At 42.0% G+C, this 22,043-nt stretch overlaps 1 protein-coding gene across 2 annotated transcripts; it reads right to left on the minus strand.

Annotated features, from left to right (window-relative positions):
* Positions 1-15,718: 15,718 nt before the first annotated feature.
* LOC137102826 (breast cancer metastasis-suppressor 1-like protein-A) lies at positions 15,719-20,911 on the minus strand. 2 transcript variants are annotated; one of them, XM_067482724.1, is made up of 10 exons: positions 20,637-20,911; positions 20,340-20,430; positions 19,644-19,771; positions 19,341-19,420; positions 19,007-19,103; positions 18,639-18,728; positions 18,422-18,486; positions 18,285-18,324; positions 17,647-17,767; positions 15,719-16,746 (listed from the first exon to the last, which is right to left on the minus strand). In XM_067482724.1, the coding sequence occupies exons 1-10, from the start codon at positions 20,770-20,772 to the stop codon at positions 16,629-16,631; spliced, it is 966 nt and encodes a 321-aa protein (XP_067338825.1). In that variant the 5' UTR covers positions 20,773-20,911; the 3' UTR covers positions 15,719-16,628. The 2 variants fall into 2 exon arrangements, with proteins under 2 accessions (XP_067338825.1, XP_067338824.1); XM_067482723.1 differs by having other exon boundaries at positions 18,285-18,327.
* Positions 20,912-22,043: the final 1,132 nt, after the last annotated feature.

The raw sequence follows: 22,043 nt of genomic DNA on the forward strand, positions 1-22,043 counted from the left end.
AATAAAGAAAAGAAAAAAAAAAGAGGTAGAGAAAAACCTGCTGTCAAGAGGTAGTTGGTAGACAGTAGACATGTGATGGGAATGGGAATGGAGAGGCTTTGCGTTTGTATTATATTATATGTGAAAGATGCTGACAGGTGACAGTGAGCGAAGGGCACAGCGTTCGTTCCTAGGATGGGTCGGTCAGCCAAGCCGCGGCACAGGCTAATCCAGAGCTGCGCTGATTGACAGAGGACCAACTGTCAGCAAGTGAAAAAGCCTTGTTCTCAACACAACGCCAAGGCTTTTCTGCACAGTAGCATCAGGCTGCATGAACACGTGTTCACCTCAGGTGTGAGGCAGAGATGAGATGCAATACGTGCGGGTTGGCCTTCAAATGACCCGGCACAGTCATCAGTGGAGTATTCAGTGTTTCAATTACAGCCTTCGTGACAATTAGTGGGGTTTTTTTTAGTCTTTGTTTTGGCATTTTTTGTCTTATTAAATAAAATTTGCAGAGAGGAAGACAGAAATTGTAAGAGGATAGAATTGAGCCATGGATGTTACAGTTTCGTGGCGGATGTGGCGACAATGTGGTCTTAAAAATATATAATGATATTTTCCAAGTATGTCTGTGCAGTAACAATGGGGTATGAAAATAGCACAAATCAGACCAGGACAAACATCAACATACAGTCTTTCGAGCAAAGCAAGCACAGTTTGTGATTCAAAAATACTATAAAGTACTAAAAGATACTTCACAGCATCTTTGCCTGATCCCCTTCAACAGGCTTGTTCTCTTTGGAGGCTTATCTGAGATGAGACAGCATGAACACAAACACATCATCACACAGCTATATTGTCAATACCACAATATTGACAATGTGACAAATCATCATGGTATTACATGGACCATTTAATATGGCACAACTCTGCTGACAGTTGGCAACTTTAGTAAAATGGTTTACAGCGATCAGCAATTTAATTCCCAGGCAAAATAAACAAACACACACACGCGCACGGCCATTACCCAATGGCAAATAGACAACTCAGGTAAACACAGTCGAGTGCCGAGTCGGTAGAAAGGATTAGTTTTCCTCAGTAGTTCATTAAAATACAAACGGAGCAAAAAGAGTTTGAGTTGGACTCACTAAAGATTCAACAGATGGACAGAAACACGACCTCCAACAAATGCTAATGTAGCTATGAACCTGTTAAACATCTAAATAAAACTATTTAAAATTACCAATCAAAGAACCTATGACTTTGAATTAATGTAAAGATGTTTGCTCAAATGTGTTTAACAAACTAAGGAACCACAGCAAACCCATTTATTGGTTTTGAGCAACCTACAACTCGTAAGGCCTAATGCATATGAAAACGATTAAGAGTCTGTATATGCAACCATGGAGACAAGGCTGGAAAACAGCAGCGTCCTCTCCGCCATGTCCACCCACACAGAGGCCTAGTCACCAGGTGGGCGGCTGGCATTCCGCTCTTATTGGCCAGCTATGGCCGCCTGTCCACTGGAAACAACAAGAGCATGGTTTTCCCAGCCAAAAGATTTCCATCTCCTCATCTCCCCACACAAACGAACCCCTGCCACAGGGATGAGCAGGGGACGATTCAAAACAGAGAATTACCTGGATATAAATAGTAATGCCATCATCTTCCTCCTTTGATGGGCGCTCTCAGAGGATTTCAAATGATGGCTATGAATTTTGAGAATTGTACGTGAGTCATCGTGAGCTGGGGAGGCCTGTCAGACCTTGGCCTATTCTTACATCACTCAACTAAAACCGACACAGTTAATGTACACGGGATTCAATAAGGTTAAAAACAGCCACACAAGGCGCCATTAAAACACTTCTTTAAGTGTTTCACATCACATTAAACAAGTGCCTTTGGATGGACAGAGAGTGAGAAATCGGACTTTTTAACCACCTGCAACACTTTTTTGAAATTTAAAAAGCACTGACCTTCTTGTCAGCTTGGTTATATAACCGCACAAAGCTCTACACTGTACATTTTTGGATTTAGCCTCAAATGTAGGGTTTCAAAGTAGAGCGTTTGTGCTGACTCCATTGCTAAGATGTCTTATTAATTCTCTTCATTTTGCTGCCAGTGAAACACCATTTTGTTTTATTTCTGTAATGCATAATGTTCTGCTAAGCCTCCCTAAGTCCTTTAAAAAAAAAAAACCATTTCCACCATCTGGACAATTCCATTGAGTTAAGATGCTGTTGTCATCCACAACCAAAGACACAACTAATACATTATATCTATTGACTGACCGACATGATCAATGGATATAATCGATTTGCAGGGATAACACCGTACTTGGAGGACTGGTCAGTCGTCATTAAACCCTCACTGATGTACAGCACAGTCACTTCATCATCTTTTCCTTCTCTCTATCCTTTACTCTCTAATTAATGCCTGGCAAACTAATGAGAAGGATTCTTTCGTTAAATACAAACAGCAGCCGGGCCCCTTAATTAGCAGCCTCTCTGGCTTGTTTTTGAAAACGCAGTCGCAGAGAGCAGAGGATCTAATAAAGGCCCAGTCCCAGCCTGACATTGAGACAAATAAAGCCGGCGCCACCGAACCTCAAAATGGGGGGGGGGGGGGGGGGGAAATAATGAAACGAGCTGACATACATTTGTGTGTAAATGTTATGCTGTAAGGGGGTTAACGTTTGCAAGATGTCTTTCTGCTCATAAGCTGAACATTTAGTACATTTACGAAGTGTGTTCATTTTATCTATATTTTGTATATGTTATAATAGTGTTGCTCTCAAAGTAATTGTTGAGACTTTTTCTGCTCTGCTCTGGTTGCTAACCGATGCTGTTAGTCAGTTGGTCCTGGTGCACAGTAATGAAGCTTTGGTAAATCTTGTGCCCTTAACCCTCTGCTGGGATTCCCCGCAAGCCTTTGCCCCCTTTGCCATGCTGTCAAATTATTTTTATTCAACTGTATTGTCGTGATTTCTGGCCGATAACAATTCACCCCACTCTCTTTGAGACAATCACTTTAGTGTTCAGTGTTTAAAAAGTAACTGTTCCTGTCATTCGGCTTTTCAGAGATCGTCCCACCCTCCGTGCAACCATAGTCCCATCTTCATCTTTTTACTGATTCCACCACCATATCCTCTCCCAATTTTTGCAAAGGTACCCGTAACAGGGTCGACTCCTTGTAGTAGATTACTCCTCATTACAAACTGGGCTTATGCGACAGGTGAAGCTGAGTCACCACAGTATTTCATTTTATAAATAGGAAATATTGATTAGTGCAGCTTTAAAATCTCAATAACCGACTGAATTTATTTTAGCTATGTCACCAAATTCCCAGATGTAGCCAGTAAAATATTACCATTGGTATTACTTTTGGTATAACAGCAAAGGTAAAACAAAATGGCATAACAAGAATGGGAGGGACCCTTAAGGCTAAACCGATACAACAAAGGGGAGTAAAAATATACTTTTACTTTGGTTATTAGGAATTTTTTTGCATATGCACATTTTTGTGTCTTGGGAAGTGTGGATTGGGAGTGTTGTGTAGCGTGAAAGAAATGCACATCATCCCCAGTTACCACGGGGGACTTTAAAAACCAAAACCTGAGACCAAGGCAGTGGCCTGCTGAACCTCACCACCACCGGCTGAGGCGGCTTCAATTTCCGCTCGAGCACCTGGAGTCTTCAGCGAGGGCCAATCACAACAGCTTGAGGCGCTGACTGGCGAATGACAGACAGCCAAGGATCAATTGGTCGGGTAACGGCGGGGAGTCGGCGGTCACAAAAGCAATAGTTGACGAAGGTGAACGAACCACTAATGAGACACCGGATCCTAAATGATAACAGAGTGTTTATGAGAGGTCACCTGATATGGCTGATGAATAATGGAGGGGCTGCAGTCTGGTGTGAGCAGGTGAACTCACCGGGCTGTGGTTAGAGCTCAGCGCGGGCCAACATTCAGAGACTCGCTCACATTTAACCTCAGGAGACAGGCAACAAGTGAGAGGGGGAAATAAAGGGCAACAGGCGCACGGCCCAGGCGAACAGGAGGCACAGGGCTCAACCAGGGTCACTGACACAGAAGAGTTATAATAAGACCCAACAGCATATAGAGCCACAAACACCAGTAACAGACATGATAGGAAGTGAGGTGAGTGATGGAGCAAAGGCTGACGACCAGGAACCAGGAATACTGCAATGTATATTTGCTTCATTAAACATGGCTGCAGGGTTAGTATCACTGAGCAATTTGCATTTGAGAAGTGAAAAAGTTTTTTTGTGTGTGTCAATCAAAGTATACGGAGGCATTTCTCTGCTTTCAGTTGAAAAGTTCCCGTCGATTCCATCAGTTTTTAGCTAAGAGGATATCATCTCCAGGATTTCTGGAGAAGCAGGTCGACTAACACTACGGCCTCAGTGTAAAAGAGCAATCAGATGACATCACCTGAGCTGAAAAATACGAGGCAGAAGCAGAGAAACATGTCCCTATACTCCAAACAAGAACCACGGGATCAAATGAACGGCTTTGGGCTCGTCCACTCAGGGTGTCGCCACAGCAGAAGGTGTTCTGCACATTGGTTTGTGGGCCATAACAAAGATTCTTAAATTGCTGAAAGCCAAAAGATTTTCAGTTCATGCATAACAATCTGTAACTTCTGTATTTGAGAAACTGGGACCAGCAGGCATTTAGCGTTTTTGCTTAATAAATTACTTAAACAAATAAAATCAATACATTTTCTGCCAAAAAAAAACAAAAAAACAAAAACAAAAACAAAAAACAGTCTCATCTCAGCACAACCCAATACATTCACACCTATTGGAAACTTATTAGCCTCCAATTCAGCTAATCTGCTTATCTGTACTGTATAATGTTGCAGGAAATGTGACAGCCGGAGGAAATCCACATTAAGAAAGGGAAACATGCAAACTGTATGCAAGCAAGCTCAGAAAACAACTTCTGCACAGCATGAACCCTTCTTGCGGTGAGCAACAGCTGAGTTTTTGATAAGTGCTAGATTTGTCCGGGTGTTCAAACCCAGCTGGAATTATCTGCTGTTATATGCTGCTGTTAGCTCTGAGCTGATAAAGCATTAATAAAGACAGGTGTGCTCCTAATAACCCCATTGGAAAATCTCGCTTTCAACCTTTTTGGAAGTGCTCACTCACGATATTATTCTGCAGTAATAAAGGCACAGTTCAGGCCACGTACAGGTATAATCTCCTCAGACACAGACCAAATATGTCACTATAAAAAGCCTGTCAGACTTATTTGGATGACAGTGATTGGATGATGGTGGATTCCATTAGTGCTTCGTACCCGCTTTTCTCTGCATCTTCCTGTTAATATAGTCTCTCTCTCTCTCCAAAACCATTAAAGAATGCATCCATTTCACAATAAAAGCCCCTTTTTCAGTCCTCTCCCAGCCCCCCTGCATTAGTTTATTGACTAAATGGAACAGAATGTTTCATAAACACATCAGGCAATTCATTTCTGCTGTAAACGCGTATGTAGACGGTCGGGTCAGGTAGAAGGGGGCTGCTCTTTGCTCTGAGGGCATCCTGTCTTTATGTGTGTTCCAGTGCGCAGTCTGCAGGGCTTAACACGCAGCCCTGGGCATCACTGACACTCAAAGCCAGCACATAAAGACAGAATGAGCCTGCTCCTCTGCATGGCCTCCTTCCGAGGGTTATGTAAGAATGGAAGATGCAGGCATACCAGCGCTGTTGCAGCTGGAGGTGAAAGTAGGCCTGTTAAGCCAAAGGGTGATAATAGTGTGTGTGTGTGTGTGTGTGTGTGTGTGTGTGTGTGTGTGTGTGTGTTACAGAAGACCACGTGAAGGGAAAAAAACAACTGAAAGCGATGGGCTGGGCTGAGGCAATTGGAGCCACTGTTGGACAGGAAATTCTACTTACTTATTTATAAACAGAGAGCTTGAGGGCTGCTTTTTAACACATTCACATATTGTGTGTGTGTGTGTGTGTGTGTGTGTGTGTGTGTGTGTGTGTGTGTGTGTGTGTGTGTGTGTGTGTGTGTGTGTGTTTATGTTCTGTAAGGTAAAGCAGAAATGGCACAGGTGCAGACAGGCACTTGAGAAATATATCCATGGAGATCACATAATTACCAGCGTCTATGTCTTTTCATATCTGAAGCAGATTGGAGACAGTCGCCCCTTCTGAGACAACACAAGACTTTAACCAAAGACACAAGGACCCATGAATATTCATGATGCCCAACACTACTGAAGACGCAACAGAATTCTCAGACATCAGCGCAGAAATCCCCATCGGGCAAAAACACACAATACAGTCGTGCTGTGTAGTGTTCAAGCGTGGTGGCGGCTCTTCTCTCCATCTGTCTTCCTCCGACATCCCGCCTCGTTCATCCAAACGTTGTAACCGCACACAGCACAAACTCAGTTTTCACCTACATGCTTTCATGTTCACATGGTCTGGCTGGTGGGTACCGATATTCGCACCTTCACTTTTCCTTCACTTGACATTTCTGGTAACTTTGTGATGTTGCAGCATCTGTCCTCGAATGAAATTCGAACGTGTCAACGCTGAGCACAGTCAGTGAGTTTGAGTTATGTAAACAGCAGCGTCTCTTTCACATTATTAGCCTGTCACCTATACACAGAGCTTGACCTCTGCACAACCTAATGAACTGATTTGGGAAAATTGTACATCGTGCTCTCGCTTGTTCTTATGAGTCAGTGCTTCTCCTCGTGTCCTGGGATGGCTTTGTGCCACGTGCTCAACACCTGCCTCTCAACTTGGCTGTTGTGAATTGCTACAGTAGCTAGATGACAGCCCAGAGGCAGACCCGTGATAATAAACGGAGATGACAGCCAATCGGATGTCAGCTTCAGAGAGCTGTGACGAGGCCAAGCCTATGGCTCCAGACATCGACAAGTACCCTCGTATTACGGCTATACTTTGTGATCCTCTGGCAGCGTTGCTCAGCTCACAGCTGTGCATTTGATGTGGTGTTGGGAGTGAAACGCCTGTGACACGGACACAAGTGGGACTCAGTTTTTGGAAACCAGCGGTGCATTGTGTGTAGCCTTCACTTGCAATTATTAGTTTGCCCCAAACATACTTGTGACAGTACGGCTCAGAGGACAGATTCCAAATATCACTGACAAATAAAATCAGCGTGTGAGACAAAAGTGATGCACATGTGCAGTTATAAAAACTTTTGTCGGATCCTACTGGAAGAAGTCAGTTCATTAAAACAATAAACCGGAGACACAACAATCAGCCAATTAATCTGCAACTATTAGTCTAGCGGGATGTTCCCAGTGGGGGGTTTTAGACCACTTTCACAAGAGTGGCCACACTGGAGGAAGTACTGAGTTTGTTCTCGTCTGCTTCCTATGTCTAGTCCAACTGATTCAGACCTTTGTGCTCTCACACACTGCTCTCTTGGGTAATGTCTAGATAGTGTTGCAGTACATGTCTGAAAACAGCTTTACTGATGTTAACAAAGTACAGTGTTTACCACGCTATTGTCTCAGGGATTCATGCTCTGGGGAACATGAATGCAAATTTGGTGTGGCAATCTATTCAATTGTTCGGAAAATATTTCCCTCTGGACCAAAAGTAGTGAACTTTCCGACATTCATTTTTAGATCTTCAGGTCATTTTTTTGAAGCAAGAACACCAAACTTTCCTTAGCTTCAGCTATCTTGGAGTTGCAAAATATTATTTTATGGAAATTTAATTTTATCAATCGTGGGGTTTTCGGCCCGAGCAAATTGGAGACATCCCAGGTTTAGGATGATACCACAGGATGGATATTTATACTTTATGGACAAGTGAAGCAATAATCAACAGACGTCAGCGTAAAGATAACACTCACATACATACATGAACCAAACAGTTCCCAATTTGAGCTACTGTACCTGTTGTGATCTGACTAAGGGCAAGTGAGGCCAACACCAAAGGATCCATGTGGGCGGTGTGATTCTGAGCCAATGAGCCACTCTTTCACTGTAACTGTTCTGCATATCTGAAGCCAAGAAATAACCGTATTCCAATGGGGCAAGTGCTATGACCATAACTGTTTGCATAAATTGTCTGAGGGATGATGTGCAGTCTAATGAGTGCTAACTGCTGTTAATGCGTGTGTGGTCAGGGTCCACTTAAAAACAACATATGCACACGAACACATATTTGTTGTGATTAACTTAGTAATATGCTCTGCACATTTTCTTTTATGGCATTAGTCATCCCATGAGTTGTATAATACGGACTTATGCCACACCCGCACCGATCCAAAATATAAAAAAAATTCACAAACACACATCTCAAAAGAATGTCATCTTACATGACGTCATATGCTATTTGCTCAGTGGGTATTAGCGGTTCCGGCAGCAGAGCTTTATTAAAATTGAAACATCATCTGAATATTTCAAAATGTTAAACCTATCTATAGCAGCATGAAGTGAACTCTCAGCAAATTGAACTTAGGTGATTCTGTGTCCTTAAAGTCTCAAGTCATTTCCTTTCTAAGCCATCTTTTTCAGTCAGCGACTTTTCTAAAAAAACAGAATGGAACCAAAAGATTATTGTACTTTACAGTGAAGTCATACAAATGTTAGCAAGTAAAAGGTGATATTTGGAAGGAAAACCATCAGTTTTAGGTACAAAAAGAGCTTCATCTAAAAGGCTTCATTTATAAATGTAAAATCTACAGAGGGACTGGGCTTTAGGAGTGAAAGAGAATGTAAGAGAGAAAGAAAAAGCTCCAGCGTGCATAGAGTGATGTAAAATTAAAGAGGCATTTTGAGAGGAGGGAGCACAGCAGCAAGAAAGGAGACAGAGACTGTACTTGAAAGTGTGGGGTCATCCCCTGATTCTCGTCTGCTTCCCTCCCTGCACACAACCCAACAGCAGTTTCACCTTTTAAACTCTCCCTCCAGTTTTAAGAAATTAAGCATGCTTCAGCAGCTCTCAATGCACAGCCTCCCACGAGCCTCCTGCTTGTTCGGGAACAATCCTTGAAAGAAGCAGTAGCAATTAGTGACATAGTCATAACACTTGCTGTTGATTAAACTCACAGTGAACTCGTATTTATGGCCAACATGAACGGAAACATGTGAGCACTATGGACACGCTCCCACTTCTACACTGTGTGAGGCCACGACAGCAACACGACAGCAATAAGAAGAGCTACCTCGTTGTATTTGGGTGAAAAGCATGAAAAAGTGAAACCGCTTCACATTGACAGTGTCAGATGATGTTGAAATTAACAATATATACACTTGAAATGCGTGAAACAATTGTCCAGCTTACGTATTTTAGCACAGCTGGTGTCCTTCTAGTGCAGACTGTCAGCGTGGATTCCACCGAGACCTTCGTGGGCTCGGGTAGATGATGTAATTTGCAGACAGTATCTGCAGTACTGTGTGTGTGTGTAACATCAGAAAATTATGAAAAAGTTTACTTTATGTAAAATGACACAATTAAGAGCAAGAACAGACCTGGGCAAACCTTAGGTAACTATCTTTTGAGCGGAGGTGTTTAACATCCTGGGATCCCTGAGAGCACAAGCATGATATCCCCTTTGCCAACATGGCTGAGCATAGCTACACCTGTAAGGCATACAGTGTATGACATAACGTCACATCAAGTATACACAATGTGTACGCAGTATACACAATGACAACTGAAGCGATTGTAGACTCGTGAATAAGAGACAGAAAGCAGTGTATAGAGTGATATTGTGTTGGGTAAAAGCAGCCCGAGGTGGTAATCGCTCTCGTCTTGAGACATGCTTTGCTTCAAATGTTGCTTACGTGTTTTCCACGTCTTTCAAGCCCCGAGTTAACGTTTGCATATACGCTCCCCGCAGTCAAGTATGCCATTATGACAAGTGGCAGCACTCTGTAGTGATGTTCGAGTGCACATAAACACATTTGTGTTGTTGCTGTGCGACTGCTTATTCGTGTTTATGAAACTGCGTAGACGTGAGCGTGTTGAAGTGTTTTTTTCTCACACAGGCCTCGGAGACCGAGCAAGTCACCGAACAGTAACCATCCAGACCCAATAAGCACCAGAGAACAGTCTCATTAAGGCTGGCCCATCTCCAGGCTCATCATTTTCCTTTTTTCTGTATCCAAATGCTGGAGAAACAACAAGCTTTGTAACTTGTCAAAGGACACTACTTTAGATTTTCTTTTTTTTTTGTATTCCTCAAAATAAGCAGAGGAGGGAATTCCTCAGAGGAAATATTTTCAGAAAACTCAGAAGATGAAACAGAAAAACAGAGTACCTGTCTGTGCGATGTGCTCTGTCAGCATCCTGTCAGTAGTACACAGCCAATTAGGACTGCAGCCAAATGGCTGGGTGAGCTTTCTGTTTCCCACTCCACCGATTCTGCATCCAGCATAAATATACACAGCCTGATATAAGTACAAAGCAGACGCTCATTCAAATGTACTTTCAAGTGAAACGTGTATGTGCCTGCATGTATACACACAGTAATGCACGTGTGCTTTTATACATTAAAAACAGCCATAACCTGCAAGAAAAGAAACCAGTAACATGCCTGAGAGGTGCCCTGACTACCAAGTCTCTGTAGACTCTTATCCTGTCACTAATGCCAGTTGGCAATTTGACTACATTTCCATGTTGAGCCCGCACGGAGAATTTGGGGATGAGCCTGCCAGAGGTGTGTGTGCGCATTTTTATCTGGTCGGGGAGGTGATGCTGAACTTGATACCATCTCCATGTCAAATCATTGCAACAGTCATGCCAGTAGCTGGGGAGCCCATCCCGGCGCACAAAGGCAGACAGAGGAGGACACAAACACGCGTCCTTTATAGGAGCACGCATAGAAAACCATCCCATCGGCCTCTGCTTCACTACAGTGTTTGCTGAGGCTACTTTGCATATCAGACCTGACATAATGACGATATACAGTATGTTGTCTGAGGACAGTGGGTGTGGAGGTGGAAGGTGATACTGACACATTGTCTGGTCAGCTAAGTAAACTTGACACGTACAGGCACAGGCCTGTTCGAGCTCCTCAGTTTCAAAGCTATGAATTCAAAAATTTATAACTAGAGAAATTAGCTTTTCCAGCTCTGTTATCTGATAGGAACTAATTTGTTATAATTAGCTTTTAGACAAATGCCAAAGGTCAATTTTTAAGTTCCAACGCCACAGTGTAGGCAAGACATAAGCATCACTGTCCAAAAGCATATAGTTTCTCAATTTCGTCCCAATTGATTTCCTCCTTTCAGTAACACATCCGCTTTTTGCACTGACTCAACTGAACGGAGCACATTTAAACCAATTTTCTGTGAGCAGCGTCCACATAGAGCTCCGACAGCTTGGCCGCTCATCATCATGGATTATGCATTTACACGGGAGCATGTGCCAACCAGGCTACTCAGGGGAAAGTATAAGAGAGCAAACTATACCAATCCAAGTAACAAGGCTCCACCAATTGTTAAGTGAGCAGTAATTAGGCAAAAGTTAAATGCTCCACCATATTGGTCTTTGATGTGGAAGGTATAAGACACAATTGCAAGAGCAATTCTGGTTTAGGACTGAATTCACGCAAGGTGAGACAGAGTTGAAAGTTTTCACGCTGGCAAATATCTGTGCCACAAGCTTGAGCTTCCTTAAAGAGCAGAAGAGTCGCTGTAGCACCGTGTAGCGCTGGAGAAAATGTTGAACCAGATCCAGCTTTTTTTTTTAAAAAAACACACAGATGTTCCTTGCAGATGTTCCATTAGGACACCAACGTTGCCATTTCACTCATTTTTAAGTATACACAGGCGGTCGGGGGGGGGGTCCTTCGAACGTACCTTTGCACAGCCAATGGATGAGCCAAAGGGAATTTACCAACGCTGGGACACAGAGGGCACAGATGATGCATTTTCATACCATTTCTCTGTAGGGTTGTGTTTTAAAAGCACACTAACCCACTCTGCACTCATACATTTGGCTAAAAATGAAAGTCATGTCTGAAGATACACTAATGCCTTCAACAAGTGTGAAGTGTGGGTTGTACTAAAGGGCACATAACCTATTCACCTTTAGGTACAACTTTATTTAGGCACCTCTTCAATGTGTATAAACTCCTCTACATAGGAGAAGAGGTAGTTCTCCGATTATGCTTCCCCAACACAACTGTGGTAAATTGTTGATGAATCCTCTCTGTCTCGAAGCACAAGGTCCAAAGTAAAGTACTGTGCCAGTGAATAGTGGTAGCTACAAGCTTATGTGCCTTCATTCATTCGAGGACCAAGGAAATGCGCCACAAGCTTCCTAGAACAGGTGTGACACGTGCCCGTGTGTCTTCAATCACAGATGGAAGTCCACAATGAAGGGACACAGAAAATCGTTGCATACTGAAAAGAAGGTTTGCAGACGATGCACAATGCTGGCAAAAGCAGCACCAAAATTAGCCGATGGGTAGATGCTGAGTTTCTTAGTTGTGCGTAGGTTGATATATAACATGTAAAGTGTTCGATGTTTTCCTTCTGTCTATTCTCCACCATGAGTACCACCTTAAATTGAAAACTTTTTCTGCTTTCCCAAAAACTAAATAGTAAACCATAAAGAAGGACATTTAAAGTGTTGTACTTACTGGTTAGTGTTGAATGTGACGTTTTTCTTTACTAGGCTTTTGTCACCTTTGAAGATTCTCAAAAGTGAATCACTTAATAGCGTAACCCGACAGAAGAGAACAATACTATAAAAAACTGACAAACATCTGCTGAAGGGTAACAAACATAGAAAAGAAATGGGAAACTAAAATTAAAAAAAAAAGGCTGTGGCTGTTGTCCCACTCAAAACAATTTGTGATTTAATATCGCCAGGCATTTATCTTTAAAATGTGTATTTAAAGTTTATAAAGTCTAACTTACAAAAAGCCACACCGGCTTTTAATTTCACAACTGAAAGGAGTAAGTTGACCCCATCTTAAACAAACAAACGACTAGATGAAAGAATGGCCGAGACAGAATAAGATGCAGAAACAGCTTTACGGACGGAATAGCAAACACAAACAGAATTCGAGGCTATTGCCCAAGAGAGGTGAGACCAGGCTCCTCTCAGAAGCATGATGCAGGATGCAGCACTGTCTATTTGAATCCACCCCACTGTCCGTTTGTCCTTCTGTCCTTGTCAATTCCGATGAGGAACAGCTTGCCTCTTTCCTTTAATGCTAACTTATGGAAGTATGCATATACCATTCTGTTAGACGCTCGGGATCAAAAGGCACACGCCTACACCAAAGCCTGGCACACCGCTCGTGCATGCATGCACAAAGAGATCTGAATCATCAGTCTCACTCTCCTGAAAAGGGACAGGCGCATGTACATTGCACAGAGGGGCAGGGATATAAGTAATTTAGCACAGTGTGACACTTTCACGGTCTAATTAGCCCCAGTGTTGCAGTAAACATGGCCCAATGACCCTCCAGTTCTAGTTACTCATTAAGAATGGATGGGGCCAAAGATGGCCGGCCTGCCCTATGCATAAGGACGTGACTTGTCAAAATAGCAGCCCCCAGAACCCTCTAGAACCTATGAGCAAGCACCAGATTCAACCAGTGTCATTGCACACAAAACCAGACAACAAACAAGGAATCCCATTTTTGTTGCGTCTGTATCTGTGTGTCACGTCAATTTCTGACCCCTGTGCTTGCATGTGCGTACAGGAAGGTGTAAAGCAGATTCGAGGGAGGCTCTCAAGGGATGCTGCTTGCTGTGTACAGAGACAGACGGGCCTGTTGCCTGCTTCTGCTACTGCCTTTGACGTGGTGATGGGGATTTTCCTCGTTCTCTCTCTCTCTCTCTCTCTCTGTTGCGGTAGCAGACGTGGCCAGTGAGTGGTGATCAAACTGTGCCTTTATGCCGGTTCTCTCCCTCTCTCTTTCGCTCATCAGCTGGAAAGCTTCAGCAGCAGGGTGTCCCAGATTCACCCACTACCTCCCTCCTCTCATCTAGTGCAGAGGCTGCAGGCTTTGCATCGTGGAGCACTGCTGTCACCTTCTGGCCAGAGCTGGGGTACTGCATCACGTGAGTCCAAGGAGCTGGATTGGACAATGCAAGACCTGTTTCAAGAACTTCATGGTTTGACTTACTGGCCACACGGCCCCATCTGATCAATATTCCCAATAGATCAATCAATAATAGCAGTATTTGTGGATGAAGTATCAAAATAGGCTGGAGGGCAGGTGGATGTGGAATAAAGGGGAGATCACACAGAATCAATACCAGCACGTGGTGTTAATCTAGTAAGTGGCCCTCTGGCAGAAATAAGTGACTGAGGGTTGAACAGCACAGCATAACACAAACAATGATTAAATAGGACTAGCTTTGCATTTCTCTCTTAAATAAGCAGAATGTTTGTCACAGAGGAGTGTAGTCAGGGTCAAGCACTATCAGGGACTTTCTCCCTTTGTGCACTGGAGTATTATATACATTTTGATCTGAGGTTTTGTGCATGGCAGGCAAAGTCTAATAAAGTTATTGAAGTCCTATGGAAAACTTTGATATTTCTTTTATAAAAATAAGCTGTTTGTATTGAAGAAAAGGACACAGTTTAACTGAAAGAACAGTGGGGGTTGGTGTCATAACCTAAATGCACAGACGCCTCGATTTCAAGAAGCACAGGCAGAAAGCTTTTACAAGTACAGCACAAACACAATTTGACTCAAAGTAAGACACCGTTTTTGTATGAATTGTTTATGGTCGGGCTCATCTCTTCAAATGACAAAAAACAAAATCAAAGCTGTACAAGTATTGGCACATCCTGTTTTACTCTACCTCTAACGTGAAAAAACAACCACGGTTCATTTAAAAAGGGAAACAAAAAAAAAGAAAAGAAAAACACAACACAATAATTCTTTTCATTGCTTTCTACATCAGGCTTCACTGACACACTTGTGTAGGTTAATGATATAATGTTTCAAGCAGCGCTCTTTACAATACTGTTGGTAGGCAATACCTTGAAATGTGTTTGCAACATGAAAAAATAAAAGCAGTGTCTCCCCAGTATATCCCTCACTGATTCAAACACATTTTACATTTGTGGGATTACACAGGAAATCTGTTAACCTTACTTTCTCTTTGTACTTTGTATTGATATCCATGCTGAAGGACATTTTACTGCCAGCAAAGGGACAAAGAAGTGACAAGTGAGAACGAGAAGTACATAACAGAACAGCGAATCCTTTTGTTGCTTTAAAAAAAATTAAATAAAAAATGAAACACTGACACTGCAAGGCCTAATAACCGATCCTTTCAGCCACTGTATGAAATGCAGAGTAGAATGAATGACAAAAATAATAGACGCTTAATAATGGCACTATGAATAATACATTTAAGACTGTTGTGAGTCCACTGCCACAGAAAAAATTTGCAGTCTTTTTACCTTAAAGAAAAATTCCAGTAGATTTCAACTTAGACATAGTCAGTGTATGGGTTGTGTTGACACTCCCCACCTAACACTGAAGTGCAAATCAAAGTATAGCTACATATAGTGAATCACTTTTATCCATGTTTCTGACTATAGGTAAAGACAGAAGACGGCAATGAGGACTAACCCCGATGGCCAGATATTGCCTTTAAATGTTGAACTCTATGCACTAGCAGACATATAGCCATGTGACAAAAGATACGGAAAGAAGAATAGCAGTAAAGTCAACACAAAGAAAAACTGTCACCTTTATCTACGAGGCTCATACGATTATTGCATGTTGGTTTTTTTTTTTTTTTTTTTTTTAATCCTACCTGTTAAGTTTTGCTTAGTGTAGAAGGTTTGAACTTAGATGTAGTGCTGGGAAATTACACTAAATCATCAAAACGTCAAGCAATCATTTAATACGCCGACTCCCCAAAGTGGGTTTTATCAAAATCCTGGGGTATTCTTGAATAGCTTAAACTCATAGCGTTCACAATATCATCATTTATTTAAAAAAAAAAAAAAAAAATTCTCCAGCTCCAGCTCCATACAGACACCTGCGTATTTTTTTAAAAACTAAAATCAAAAACGTCTCAAGCTGGGTTCCCTAGGGATCCAAATACAGATTTAATAGGCTCTATGGAGCATGAAATTCAAGTCTCACTTGTGCATCCAGCAAACAGCTGACAGCATCCTCACCTGGGTCAGGGTTTTATTACCCACTTGTTCACCAATCTGCTTCAGTCCTCCTGGTGCTAACAAAATAAGGCGTCACTGCATTGGGAGTTTTTGTGTTTTTGATTCCCCATTAGTTGAGACACTGTATTGTCTCAGAAAGGCACACGACTGAGCTCAGAGGTTAACATTTCACTACTGCTCCATTTTGTTTCTTTTCACTCTTTGATTTCTTTTTTTTTTAGCAGCACTTTGCATTAATCTCAGTTCCAGAGAAAATGACACTTTGTGACCTTCTCGATAATATCAACATACATATACATATTTACAGAAAACACCATCTCCTTAGACCGGATGGGTCAGCTGTTTAAATGCAGTTTCTTTAGGTGTTACTCATACAAAGAAAGTGGATCGGATTTGATTGTGTGTGCGTGTGTGTGTGTGTATGTGTGTACATATGGCAAGCACGTAGAAAGATACAACATGGAGTTGAGAGAGAACAATAATGGTGTTTGCACTGTGTGTTTGTGTGTATTATGAGTGCTTGATAGTGCATTTGCCTTTCTGCAGCTGGGAGACATACAGCTTTGACTTGGTGCCGTCCAGTCGTTTGTAACACACCTCATCATTGTTGATAGTGGTGATGATGGCACTGTGTGACACAAAGACAAAAAAATAAGTCTTAATAACACTAAACCACAATTTATACAGAGGGTAAACACTGTAATGCATAATAATCCCATGCTTGAAGACTAAGCTGATGAATAAAAGGGTTAAATTCCACTGCCTCCCTTGGTTTTTCACAGCAAGGCCTAGAAAAGGCCGTCTGATGAAAAGAGAACCACATGTGCTTAAGTGAAGCTACACTAACATAAAACGTCGCAGGTAAAAAAGTTTCACTGAGCTGTGTCGTATACATCTCCTCTGTTGGTGTTTCAATGATGAAGGTTCAGTTGGACTTATCGTGTAATAGCATCCAATTCATACTTTTTTCATTCTCATCAAAACACTCAGTGAGCCCTCTTGCTTTGTATATATGTGGATTTGATAAGTCTCTGCACTCATTTATTCATGTTACTCAGCCACACATCATCTGCTGTCTGCTTTCAGGCATTATCTGAATGTGTCAGTAAGCTTCATTGGTGGGAATGTTTTCAAGACCTCGGCCCACTGACTGGCTGACTGGTGATTTGTATGGATCTCAGTATCACAGCTGTACCCATTCATAAATGGCCACCTGTTGCATTTGTTTTGCAATGCTGAGGCAGGTGTCGGTGTGGTGTGAAACACTCACTGCATAGCCTCTATTCACTGTGCATCCTGTCCTGACACCACACAAAGAGCAGAACGCACAATCACAATCACGGAGACTGAGAGTCTTTGTTTAAATCCACCCACAAGCCATTACGCACACAATTTGTCAGAAATTTGCAGGTGAGAACACTCATGCACGCCTCCCTGGATACGAAATCCTTGCTGTGTCTTATTCTAAAACACAGCAATCTATTCTTCATTGCACCCTTTTCCCACCCACCCACACACTCACACACACCTAGTCGGGTACTCGTCCTTCCTGTTGATGCAGATGGCCTGTCCCCTGCAGTACCACTGGTTGTCATAGAAAAGGCGTCCGTCCTCAGACCGTGCCACATGGTGATGTCTGTCAGACTTGACTAGACAAAGAAAGAAAGAAGTGAGTAAGGAAGAGATGGGGAGTCAGGAGAGGGAGCAAGGGTAAAGGCAGTGTAAGAGTAAAAGCCATGTAGCCATGTGGACTGCAAAGGTCAAAAAGAAATAAAGACTGGTATAAGGATGACTTCCTATTTATGTCACCAGCTGTTCCCAGTTTTGTGCAGGCAGCTGAGATAGCGGTTAACTAGCCATATAACATCAATGACATCATACAACTTAACAGGTTTTTGCAAATATGTAAGGTTTTAAGCCCCCTTGGGTTTTTTGTAACACTCTTTTCCACAAGTTCTGAGGTTGCCGTATTCTCTGTTTGACAGCTAAGTGCAAAGAATTGCCAGGGGCTGTCTGGGGAAAAACAGCTACATCTGTCAGCCACACTTGAAGGAGCCTCTGAAACCATGTCGCGACAGTGTGACGCAATTGCCGACTCACATTGAGACACAGCTATAGAGCAACATTACGACAAAAAAAAAAAAAAAAATGATGAAAACTTCTTACCATCCACCTTCACCCTGTGTGGCCCCAGTGATGCCATTGCCTGCAGCGGGGGTGGAAAATGGGGAAAAAAATAAATAAATAATTCAGATTCATTTAATTTAACACATGATTAGTATGTCCACTTAAAAAAATAACACCTTTCTTATTGCAGTCCAGTCTTCAAGAATGTCTAGATCTTGCAGCATGTAAACGATATAAGGCCGTAAGAAAAAGGTTGAGGAAAACTCCACTGACGAGTGGCAGGAAACATCTGTCTTAAACAGCGAGAGACTGGGGTGACACAGAAAATGTGCTGCACATGACGGATGGGAGAAAAAAGGCAAGACAAGGAGAGGACAAGAGGAAAAAGGATATCAGAAACAACAACAGGCTTCTTCTTCTTCACAGGGCAGAACGGGTCTTTTTTCTTGTTTTTCCGTGCATGCAATCCATCATTCCACAACTCTGGGAAAGGAATAGGACAGATTAGAGCATGGGACAGTGCTGTGCGTGTGTGTCACTTTCTTCTGTTGCATATGTTTTGTAGATAATCCCTGCAAATGTCAAATGTTGTCCATTTATATATTTGCAATACTGAATATCCATTAGCATCACTAAATGTTCTCTACTAATATTTAGTATTTGCTCAAAACAATAAATTCCCAAGTGTAACAGATTAAACTAAATGCAAATGATGAATAAACACATCATTTGAACTGCCATTGCTTGCAGCCCGTTAGTACCTGAGGTAATGTCAATACTGTGTCTGTCTTCCTCCAGTCTTCTGATTTTCTCCTCCAGTTCACTCTGCACAGTGTCAAAAAGCAGCAACTTCTCACTCTAATAGACAGAAAAAAAAAAAAAAAAAAGAGTTCACACATACAGGTAATTGTCTGACCTTGTCTCCATCATAGGAATTTTATTCATTTGAATAGTGCTTACAGTGCCAAAAATCCAAACATGCACAATTTGAGTGGATATACAGCTCTGTAGAGGTAATCATCCATTTGAATAATCTGTATTTTAACTTGGACTCTGAAGCCAATTTGGCTACTAATTCATATGCAGCTCTCTCACCTCCCAGTGCTGACAAGCAGCCTGGATCTCACACTCGTACTTGTTCTTCACAGACTCCAAACAGAGCTCTCTGTAGATCCCTGCAGCAAACATGGACGGTCAATTAATCCAAGGAAAACAGCAAGTGGCATTTTTTACAGCAGACAATCAGAACTGCACTAGTTTCTTAAGCAAATGCAAACATTGAAGAAAATGAGCAGCATTTTGGTCTTTAAGAAAATTCAAACAGGATCACAGACAAAGGAAGTTACAAAAAGTGTAAATAAATACATGACAGCAGGGCTGACTGCAGCATTTGCTCACCGGCCACTTTGGTCCTGATCTGCATGTTCTCCTGCAGGTTGGCTAAAGGTTCCAGATATTCCTGAGCACAGCCAGCCATTACCTCATGCAGCTTGATGTCCACCTGACTAAGACGCTCTTTATACAACCTAAATAACAAAAATAAGAATGCAGTGAACACTGATTGCTAAGCCTGAAACTGAGATGTCACTGTAGCATTACTGTGAGTCCAGGAACTTTAAAAAAAAAAAATGTGCACGCTAAAATCCTCCCTTATTTATCAAGAACCTCATATTTTGTTTCGGCAGTAGGCCAGTTATTAAAGCTTTTTTTTAAAACTTCTTACATTTACAAGCCAGGTTTTACCATAATAACTGACCATAAGTATAGACAATATTTTTGCCAGTATCCTGACCTGGCAAAAGTATCCTGAGGAGGATCTGGGGTTCGGCTGCCAGACGTACCTATCAACCACTAGCTGAGATTTCAGTGCACCCTGTTGACTACAGAATGCAAACATGCCTACTTTGGCAGTATATCATAGTGATTAATGGAACCGCACGGGGGCACAAGCCAGTATCTTCTTGTGTCAGAGCATCCTAGCCAGATGTGATGATAAGGACCACACAACCCCTTGTCCAGTGTACAGTTTATACAGAGCTGATAGTGTAAGGCCCCGGCTATGTTTTGCTGGCAACAACTTGGAAATAAACTTACTGCTCTTTCAAGTCTGTGAACTGTTTCTCCAGGGTGGTCATCTCATCCAGGCACTCCATCCTCCTCCTTTCACAGTCCTCATCATCCATCTCTGCTCAAATGAAAACATGACAGATTTGACCTCCATAGCAACACTAACAACATTATTTCTCCTGCACTCAAACCGCCTCTGAGATTTAAATGTCGGTTAAGTTTCAGCAGCAGTGCCTTTGGGTATCATCTGTCTGAAATACAAGCATGTTAACACGGGTATGAGCTGTGTATGGGAGTTTATATTTAAGGCCTATTTTTTCCTACCCGAGCTGTCTCCATCTTCAGACACGGACGAGCTAACAGTGTCATCCTCGTCTGTACTACTGCCGTCCTGCTCGGGAAAATCCACCTCCATTTCTTCGTGGTTATTTTCTTTCTTCTCCCGGGAGTGAACCGGCATTGCAACGTACACTTAACCGGTGTTAAGGCGTTGGCACGACTGTTCGCGGCTCTTACTCTTTATAATGAGGCAAATGTAGCACGGACAGCTAACCGGTTAGCTAGACCACATCTAGACAGCTGGGAAATGCAAACATGGCCACCGTCGACCAATGATATGAGGCTTTACTGAATTTGCCCAATCAGATATTGGTATAGGCAACAAATCAGCCTTTGAGGATTTTAGGGATTTGTAGTTTTTTTTGTGTCAAATGTATCTCGGCCTATGCAGTAAAACCTTTAAGAATTTAAATCGGGAAGCAATTTAAAAGCATATTATTAAATACATGTAAAAAAAAACAACAAGACAAAAACAAATAAACTAATAAATAACAAGACTATGCTAATTAATTTCATTTGCTTTGCTCTAGCTGTCTCTTTGTTTTTCAGCTCTTTAGTTCATTATAATGACCATCTGATTGACTTTTTGACCCTTGACCTTAAAAACAGTTGTAATATGCAATTAACCTGTTATTGTTACAAGAGTACATACATTGTATTATTAGCTGTAATGGAAGCTACTAAAGACCATACATGCTGTAAAATGTGTCGAAGTGAAATGAGCACAGAGAAAATATCTTACTGCATGTGCTGTCTGTTGATTAATGAATGGCAATGTGCTGTCAGTCCTGCAAGTGCATACTCACACCTGTTCAATACCTGTGTGTGCCATGGTCACTCAGGGAACTTGATTACCCGTTTTTGTCATTGGAAGCAGACAGGATGTTTTCACAGTGATGGCACCCTGTGCAGCTTCTGCAGGAGTATGCTGAAGAGCTGCTGGATAGCATGATGATTTAAGTGCCTTAGGTCTTAAAGCTGTCATAGCTTGCTGTCTGACTGTCTTCTCTATCACCTGGGTGGCAGTCATGGACAGAGCGAGGAGTAGGTAAAGGGTAGAGTCATTGTACTGTCTGCTCCACAGCTGTATGTGCAGGTGTGGGTGTATAGTGTATGCGTAAGTGTTTTACTTGAACAAGAACTATTTTAAGAAACAAGAAATAAAAAGAAATATATTCCTTTATTTTAGTGCAACATAAATGAATAACTGAGTCTAAGTTCAATTGGTGTTCTAACTAAATGAGCTAGAAAAAGTACAATAAGGGAAAATCAGCAGACCCACCTAGTCACTAGCGCAGTTGTATTTACATTTCCCATTCCTATTTGTATGTATTTTTCGGGACTTGAAGTGCAATATATCGAACTAATAGTGGAGAGCTGCAATTCCACAAT

This window comes from Channa argus, chromosome 17, assembly GCF_033026475.1.
Source record: "Channa argus isolate prfri chromosome 17, Channa argus male v1.0, whole genome shotgun sequence".
NCBI lineage: Eukaryota > Metazoa > Chordata > Actinopteri > Anabantiformes > Channidae > Channa > Channa argus.

Bases quoted from the DNA above. Each gene is read 5' to 3' on its own strand.
- LOC137102826 (XM_067482723.1), bottom strand. From the start codon at position 20,772: ATGCCGGTTCACTCCCGGGAGAAGAAAGAAAATAACCACGAAGAAATG. The intron at 18,729-19,006 runs GTACTAACGGGC...TTCCTTTCCCAG, and splicing joins CAGTATTGACATTACCTCAG to AGTTGTGGAATGATGGATTG. The intron at 16,747-17,646 runs GTGTGTGTGAGT...TGTGTCACACAG, and splicing joins AAGGACGAGTACCCGACTAG to TGCCATCATCACCACTATCA.